The sequence below is a fragment of the Mus caroli genome, chromosome 2 (genome assembly GCF_900094665.2).
Source record: "Mus caroli chromosome 2, CAROLI_EIJ_v1.1, whole genome shotgun sequence".
Taxonomy (NCBI): Eukaryota; Metazoa; Chordata; class Mammalia; order Rodentia; family Muridae; genus Mus; species Mus caroli.
Genome location: NC_034571.1, coordinates 107,429,359 through 107,438,353, shown reverse-complemented (window position 1 = coordinate 107,438,353; position 8,995 = coordinate 107,429,359). Strand labels below are relative to the sequence as shown.

The 8,995-nt window shown below is 35.9% G+C and overlaps 1 protein-coding gene across 3 annotated transcripts in view; it reads left to right on the top strand.

Annotated features, from left to right (window-relative positions):
• The window catches only part of Dph6 (diphthamine biosynthesis 6), a 139,202-nt gene that overhangs the window by 102,220 nt on the left and 27,987 nt on the right, over nt 1-8,995 (top strand). Inside the window, exon 6 of one of the 3 annotated variants that reach the window (XM_029474393.1) lies at nt 4,941-5,373. The exons of the other annotated variants lie outside the window; for them this stretch is intronic. Coding sequence (XP_029330253.1) covers nt 4,941-5,209 — 269 coding nt within the window. The 3' untranslated portion in view covers nt 5,210-5,373. Of the gene's footprint in view, nt 1-4,940; nt 5,374-8,995 lie in introns of those variants that run through there. 3 annotated transcript variants of the gene reach the window in all.

Sequence of the window (8,995 nt, the reverse complement as noted above, 5' to 3'; positions counted from 1 at the left end):
AAAATCAAAAAAAAAAAAAGGAGTGTTAAATCCAAATTCTTATTTTGTTGTTTGGACAATTTGTGACCATGCTTATTATAAATCTCTACCAAACTAAGATAATCTTCTTCAGAGAGCACTTAGGAAATACGAATGGTTATAGAATTGTATTTTTTGTAAATCTGTTAAGATCATCGTCCTGCACTGTTGGGCAGTGTCACATGTCTGTGACAAGTCATCTTCTCTAAGCAGTGCTTGATTCAATTTCCTGGCCCTGTTCACGATTTTCTCATGCAAGTTTATAAGATGACCGGTCTGGAATTTCCTTTTAGAGAGTGACAAGTGTGGGTAATATGGCTTTATAACACAAGCTTTGAAGTGTTTCCTCTTTTTCTGAAATCCAAAAGATTTTCCCTGCAGTTGGCATTAATTCTTCCTTAGTGTTTTGAAGTTAAGCCGTCTGAATGTGGACATCTCCATGGAGAAACTTTTAGGAGAAATGCTTTTGCTCTTCTAGGTTAGATTTCAGGTTCATCAAATCTTGTTTCACTTTGATAAACTGGGTTTTTCTCTAAAATTGTCTCTTTTAAATAATTTTAAATGTTGAAGATTATAGTGATAGACCTGGTATATAGTAAGTTCAGGCCTAGCCAGGATTACATAGTGAATTCTGTGTCCAACAAAGAAAACAAAGGAGCAGCCTGCTGCTAACTGCATGTGGGTTTATGTTGTCCTAGGTTTTCCCCAGAGAAACAAACCCCTTTGTTTTTTGTTTTTTTGTTTTTTAACAATTTTTTGTTAGATATTTTCTTCATTTACAATTCAAATGCTATCCCAAAAATCCCTTATACCCTCTTCCCACCCTGCAGTCCAACCCACCCACTCCCGCTTCCTGGCCCTGGCATTCCCCTGTATTGGGGCATGTAATCTTTGCAAGACCAAGGGCCTCTCCTCCCAATGATGGCGGATTGGGCCATCTTCTGCTACATATGCAGCTAGAGACACGAGCTCAGGGGGTACTGGCTGTTCCTCCTATAGGGTTACAGACCCCTTCAGCTCCTACCCCTTTGTTTTTTATAAAATAGCTCTTAGTTTTCAGAAGCCTTTGCCTTCCAGTATAAGCTTTCTGGCATTGTTGACTAAACAGCCTTTCTGTTAGGGTTTCATGCTTTATTTCATCTTCAGCTTGGCTTCTGCTCTGCATCAGTTTTGGAACAATTCTAGAGTTGAGGTTTTGTTTATTGATTTATTGGACTCAAATTTATATAGTCAACTTACTATTTATCTGAATAATAAAAGGTATTTGATATACTTTTCCTCTTTCTTGACTTTTTTATTAATTGGCTTCCATTCTTATATTTGTTAATTAGCTAGTTAAATGTTACTTTGTTTCAGTCTTGCCTAGTGGTTACTGTACATGAACCCTGTTTCCTTCCTGGACGTGTTGTATTACTTTGCATTCTAATCTACACCTGTATCTATCTTTCTAATGTATTATTTTGTTTATATACCATTTATGTATATTACCTCCTTTCTCCCTTACTCTGTACTTTATTCTCTTTTAATGTACTTGTTTAACTCTGGGATAACTTACTCCTGCCTCAATAACTCACTTTAATATTCTTCAATTTAGCTTTGCTGGTGATAAATTCTTTTACTCTGTCTGACTAATTTTTCTTTCACATGAAATCCATTTTCATGATACTATGGAGAACACAGCATTTATCATCATTGTCACTATTTTTTACCTAACACAAGCTTTGAAATATTTTGACTCATCTGCCTCATGATTTATATCCTATATTTTTAATTGTTTATATTTTAATTATGTGTTTATATCTGTTTTATGTGGGGAAGTGAATTGTCATATGCTTGTGTGTTTGCTTGCTAGCTTGTTTACAATATAATAACTGGCTCAGGCAGAGTTTGAATTCATAGTCATACTACCTGGTCCTGGCATTAAAGGTACATACCACATGACTTAGTTTTTAATCTCACTAGTGGTCCATTAATATTGTTAATTTTGCTGCCAGTTTCATGAAGTCATTCTTTAGGTCTCCTAAAGACTTAGTGATAATCCCGCCTATCATTTCTTGTGCATTTCAGATCTTCCTTTTGATTCAGGTCTCTAGCCTGCCTACTGGTGTCTCCTTCAGAGGCTGCTCAAGACAAATACATATAGGTTTTCCTTGATTTTTTTTCTCTTGTATATTATTTATTTATCATGGATGATCTATATTTTTGATACATTCATAAAAAGTCATTATGTAAACTGTGATTAAATTGTAGGGGCTTTTGCCAGCCTCACATTCTTTTTTTTTTCCCACCACCTAGTTTTTTTTGTTTTGTTTTGTTTTGTTTTGTTTTGTTTTGTTTTGTTTTGTTTTTGACAGCCTCACATTCTTACATGCTTTGCAAAGGATATTTCAGATATGATGTAGTTACATGTTTAGAAAACTTTAAGCAGTGCTGCTATTTCTAAATAATAACATTTTAAACTAGCTTTAAAATGTTAAGCTAGAAAGATGTAAGAAACTCATCTGTGATTGACATTGATACCTAAGTAGGTTTTCTAGAAGGAAATGTTTGCATCAAACACTTAAAAACATGATCATAATGGTGATTCAAAAAGCCCAGCTTTATAAAGGTCTTAACGAGTATATAAAAGAAAAGGTTTAAATACTAATTAGATTGGAAATCGCTAATTTTATTTTATTTCTTTTTTTGGCTCCGGTATAAAAAAAGACCTTATCATAATGCATTTCTCACCTGCCTTGGGCAGGTGTAATTGGACACAAGCAAATGTAATGGATCCAGTGTGCTCCAGGGCCATTCAGCTGTGCCTCAGAATTGCATCCTTTTTTAAGGATGAAGGTTGCCTAACATATCAAGTGGCAAAAAAAAATCTTTGTTTCTCTTTAGGTAAATTACCACAACTATTTGCATTACCACATAACAGACTGCAGACAGGAAGAAGTAGGCTCTGCTAACAGTAAGGAATGTTCAGAACTCCCTTCTGCATTCATCAGCACCACCACAACTCCAAATGACTTCTGTCTTTTTCTATTTAATTTACTTCCACTGAGAAAGTTCCAGCTTTACTTGAGCAACAACATATTTGAACAGGTTTGGAATTTTTTAGCATATTTGAAATATCATTTGTGATCATTTTCATTTCCAAATTAAAAAGGCTGAGTTACTCTTAGACTCTGCTCCAAAGTAAAATTTTAATCCCTAACCCTTTCCCCATGGAGAAGAGACTTTGTATTTTTTGTGTTTGTTTGTTTGTTTGTTTTTCTCCAATAGTCTCAAACTCTTGTCAAGTGATTGTTTTGATTTTTATAGTTGTAACTCATCAAAATTATATTCAAGAAAATATTTAAGATTCCATTGTTATATTTTTGGATGTGAGCCTAGCCTTTAATGGTCAAGCCATCTCTTTAGCCTTCAGAGTTTATTCCATTGCTACTTAAAATGTGATGTAATGTTCTTATACGTTTCAGGGACATATATCCTATGTGATGCCAGACTGTGTACCTAAGAGATATAAAACAGCAGATCTCAGTTACTTAAGTAAATGTACGTAATAGTAAATCAGCATCAACTTGGTAGAAGGAAGGCCCCTGGATACTTAACACCATTCTTTCTTTACCTAACCCTTCTTACCCTTTTAGCCACTTAGATAACTGTGTGCTTGAATTTCATGCTCTTTACATTTGCTGGTAGCTTAGAGGTTATTCAAAATGCTGATGCTTTTGATAATAGAATCAGTACTGATTCATACTAACTGGATAAATCTAGCTACTACATCCAACCAGGGAAAAATGCAGCAGGGATATCTATATACTATATCATAGTATATACTATGAAGTAGATACTGTTAACTGCTAGCCCTTGGGAAAACATCCTTAGCAAGTTTTTACATTATGGTTATTTTGTGCCAGTTTTACTTGGAGGTGGCAGAGAAGCTAAGCAGATTGTCAGGGTAGAATTAATGTTAATACTGAGTATTGTGTTTGCAAGTAGTAGTTCTCTTTACAATTAGTGTTCTAGTAATGTAGGGGCAAGATGGCATAAATAGTTGGCTATTTGCAGAAAATATTAATATAAAACATACCCTAAACACAGATTACAATGCTTAAACAATAGAAATTTCCAGGAAGTGTTAACATAAAAAAGTTAAAGTATTTTTTATGCTTTTTTGTATTTCCTACCATAACTTGAAATTTCTTCTTCAAGAAGTATGAATAGTCTGAAAATGGCACAGAGAATCAACAGTAAGTCAGTGAGCAGAGCAACAGAGGGCCAGCAGTGGTACTGTATGGACACTATTTAAAGAGTCAGCTGTTTAGCCTGTGGGCTGTGGGTTACTGTACCAAAGAGAATGGGTATTTTTAATAGCAATCTGCAATATTTGAAAGACTGCTAGTACTTTTTTGTGGCTTCACAGGTCAGTGCTTAAGAGCAAGAAAAGTTACAGGTGAAGGGGTCTTGGTGTGATCTGGGAGCATCTAGTGCTGTTATGTAATGGCATAGGAGGGTGCTCAGGTCTTTGCTTGAATTGCAAATTTCTACTTCTGGCCCTTGTTCTTTCCTTATATAATTGGGCTCTTTGTTGAGACAGAAAAGGTAATAAGAGGTTGGAAAACTAAAGAATGGAGACTGGCTTCCCTTTTGTAACTTTTGACTAATATAATACAAGGTATGGAAGTAGTTTGTTCTGCAGAAGGTTATTTTTAAAATAACCTGGTATTGGGCAAGTACATATGTACTATTTAGTAAATAAACTGTCCAAGACCCCACTGAGGGTGACAGTCCAGCAGTGCTAACAGCAGCTCTTGTTGTTCTCTTTGAAATCTGTTGCTTAGACTCCACATTCTAATAAGAAACTTATGTGAATTGTGGCCTTCAGACTTCCATTTCGTGAATATTCACTTGGTTATATTTTTTCTATCCCTTAGTGCCTACTGGACTTGAGTTTACTTTCTCAATTTGGGAGTTCCTCAGTATCACAATGCCACTTGTCCCTGGTGTGAATCTTCATATCCCACTGGGAAGGAAATCTATGCTGCTGGTGACCTCCATTTTCTTTCTTCAGACTTTGTACACTTTCTTAAGTCTCTCACCCTTTTGGCTATCATTAGAAGATGCCCATGATCCACTGCTAGGGAACAAAAGAGAAATTGTTCCTGAAACTTTGTTTTCCTTACTTAGCAACTTTGACAATTAATGGCAGAAGTTTCTCCTGTGGCCTCTCTTCCTAAAGATTGTGCTTATTTATGTCCCCCAACAGTCTCATGTGACCTTGTTAAAAGCCTCATGTAATTCCCAAATAAATTACATTTACTGTTTTGCTTCTATCTAGTATTTTATTGACATTTCCTGATAAGTTTAATAGGATGGAGAGAAACAGTGTTCTCTTTATAGACTCAGTGGGCGATTTGACCTCAGCCAGTTAACCTTATCCTGATGTAGAAGGAAACTATTCTTAATTAGACTCTATCAGTTTCTCCACTATCAACACAAGAGCTTCTCATATATACCTCTATAAATCTTAATTTCATTGTTGTTCTTTCCTAAAGAAAGGCTTCATATTAACAAAACAGCACTGCTTAGACACAGTTGCTAGTTTTCAGATGCTCAGGCATGTCACACTTTATTTCCTTCAGGAACTCTCAGCTGAACACCATCTGGCCAGGGTGATTTATTACCATGGAATTTCTCAAGTCACTCTCTTTTTTCCCCCTAGGAGATTGCTTTTTACCACTGCACCACTGGTTATTCTCAAAATGCCCTTGGAGTAGTCCTTTCCTCACAAGCTGTGGATGCAGGTCTGTGCAACACAGGACCCAGTGAAGTGCCCAGCCACTGTGTACCTCTGGCTTGAGACCACTTACCCGAGGAGCACAGCACCTCCACTCATGCTGCCTGCTCATCTGCCTGTTATTTTTTCCCTTTTCTTCCTCATAGTCTTCATTTCCCAGGAATATATCACTGGTATTTTATTTTTTAAATACCATATTATAAGATGATCTAGACACTTTCAACAAATTCATGAACAGTTCTATGGAGCTGTTTTCAGTTTTTCTTTTGGCTATGTGCAGATTTCTCTTTTGACTTTTCAGATAATGTCATGATGCATAATATCTCGTAGTTACTGTCCTCTTTCTTTTAAGTAGCTTGAGATGCTTTTAAACCCTTTACTTCTCTCAGAAGGCTGCTAACTACGATTTTCTTTCCAAATTTAATGCATAGTTTTTAAAGTCTCTCCATGTGGGTTCACAATAGAGATGCCCATACTAATTAGAGCATGTGCTTTAACTGTGTAGCCTTCCCAATTGCTGGCTTCCACTCCCACGCAAGCACACTGTGGCATTCTATACATTACCTTCATCTGATTCTGCTTCTAACTGCCCAGATAAGCCATGCCAAGGCATGTTAATTATTGCTCTCTCTCTTTGTATTCTTCTGTCATTCATTTGGATAATAATGGACATAATTAAAATCATACATTGTAATAGCCTTCCCAGAAAGAATGCTGAACAGCAAAGGTTAAAAGCAATTTATGTTATTCTTTTATATTCTATAGTTAACAATTTTTATACCTGAACTTGGTTCAAATAATTATTTCGTTAAAAAGATTGCTTAATATGATTTAAAGTATAATTAATTTTGATTTAAATATAATCTGCCTTCACTTAGAGTAATTTAGTACAGATTTTTTTAAGCTTCAAAGTTTTACCATACCCAATTGTCCCATAAATTATTTACCATTTTTGACTTAAGAAATAAAATCAATGATTATATCTCAACTTTTAAGTAGATTTTATGTAATCTTCAGATTGAAATACAAATGCAACTAATCATACAACTGTATGTCCCTAAATAGAAGCATCATTTTCTCGTTTTATAAGTAGAGTTATAGATTAGAACAGCAGAGAAAAAGAATGCTGACCTTGTTTATTTTAATACTAGCATAGTGTTTCTTCAGATAAAGTAAGGCATCATAACAAATGTTAGCCATGGAATATCTGATTCTGATAAGGATAAGTTCTTTGAATTTTTTAAAAAATTGATATTCCATTCCCAAAGTACTTTACACTTATATCTTCAAATATATAATATATATGAATATCTATCTTATTTATGTATGTTTATATAAGGATATTTGTATACAGATATATAAATTTCAAGCTGTGATACCCTCTCGTGATGCATTATTTTTCAATATGATATTGTCATTTAAAAAATCATATAGACCAATAGAACAGAATAGGAAACAAAGAGCCCTGAAGTAAATTCAATCCTCTATACTGCACTTCTGCAAGTGTGCCAGTAACACAGGAGAATGGATAATCAATGAACAGTGCTGGAAAGGGGAAAAGACAAATACTACATGACCTCATTTATAGAATCTACAAGTGTGAAAGTCAGGAAAGAGTACAGAGCAGTTGAGGAGGAGGGAGGGTATGAGTAATGGGTTCTACAAGATGAACGAATTCTGGAGATCCTGTGCATGGAACTGTCACTATAGCTGATCATACTGTATTGTGTGCTTGAACTTTCCTGAGAGCTTTTGCATTTTATTAACTTTCAGTTTTTATTTGGGTAATGGTTTCTTTATATTATGTTCAACTGACCTATAAATATTGTATAGATTTATAGACTACAGAGGGTAAGTCTTTACTTTTCAGAGGGGCAGCTTGAAAGTGTCTCAACATTCCTGCTCAGGCTGGGTCACAACTCAAAATTGGGCCTAGACTAGCCTCAGACTGTGCTATGCTTTCTGCTTCAGCCACAAGTACAGGACTGCAGGCATGGATCAGCATCCTTTGTTCAGAAGTGGTTGTTACCATTTTGGAAAACAGTAAGTGGGGTTCAGAATATGTAGGACAATGGTAGAGCACTTGCCTACCAGCAGAAGAGCCTGGTTTCAGTCCTCAGTGCCGATCCCCAGAATAAATAGTAATTATGTAAGGTGATAGGAAGTTAGTAAATTTTAATATGATGAATACTCTGAAATGCGTACATACGTGAAACCTCTAAGTTGAATACTTTAAGTATACATGATATTAAGCTGTCAAATATACAATAAATTTGGCAAGAAGGGAGGAGAAATTAACTCGATCAGACTTGCATTTTACACAGTTCAATTAAAATGTCTGTTCCTTGGGCTCTTTGCTGTATTTTTGACTCACATTGAGTGTTGTCCTATGCAGTCAGTTCATCTCACAACTTCTGTTTCTATTTCCGTATCTGCCGTCCAGACCTCTCTGCTGGGCTCTGACCCCATCTTCCTCGCTGCTAATTAGAGTCTCTTCTCTGGAAATGCAACACACATCCAGAATGATAGTTACCATTTATTTTTCCTTCCTACTTTTGCATATATTTTGTTGCTTTGCACCTGAAATAATGGTAGCGGACACTGTTATCTTTTAACTTACCCCAGACTATAAAGCGAGAATCGTCTGGACTGTTTTTCTCTGGAACATGCTGGTTGTACAGTGCTGTCTGTATCACACCTAGCATGCCTTGCGCTCAGATTTGTTCTGTCCTGGTTCTTTCTTATTAATGCTTTTATTCTACTACGGCCTCTCTCCCTTACACCAGAGCGGTGGCCTGTATACTCGTTTACTATGCTACCTGCACCCATGTGTCCAGGGAAGGAAGTGGACTGAAGGAGAGTGGAGTGACCTTTGTAAATCTCAAACTGGAGCCAAGGTCGAATTGGAAAACACCACAGTTCTGCGAGAAATCATTAGTCTTCTGTAGCTATAAACTCTTACAGTAAAAAATAAACTCATAAGGACCCTCCTCTTTTTTCTCTTGCATCTCGTCTTTCTCACAGTCTCTAAATTTACCAGGCTTTTGGGTTTTAGTAGTCCTACGCTTAAAGCTAATGAGAACACTTAGGCAGGTGTTTCTTAAAGAACTATTTCTAGTATACCCGAGATATAAGAGACAATTTGTAAAACACATGAAACTGAAGAAGAACGAAGACCAAAGTGTGGACACT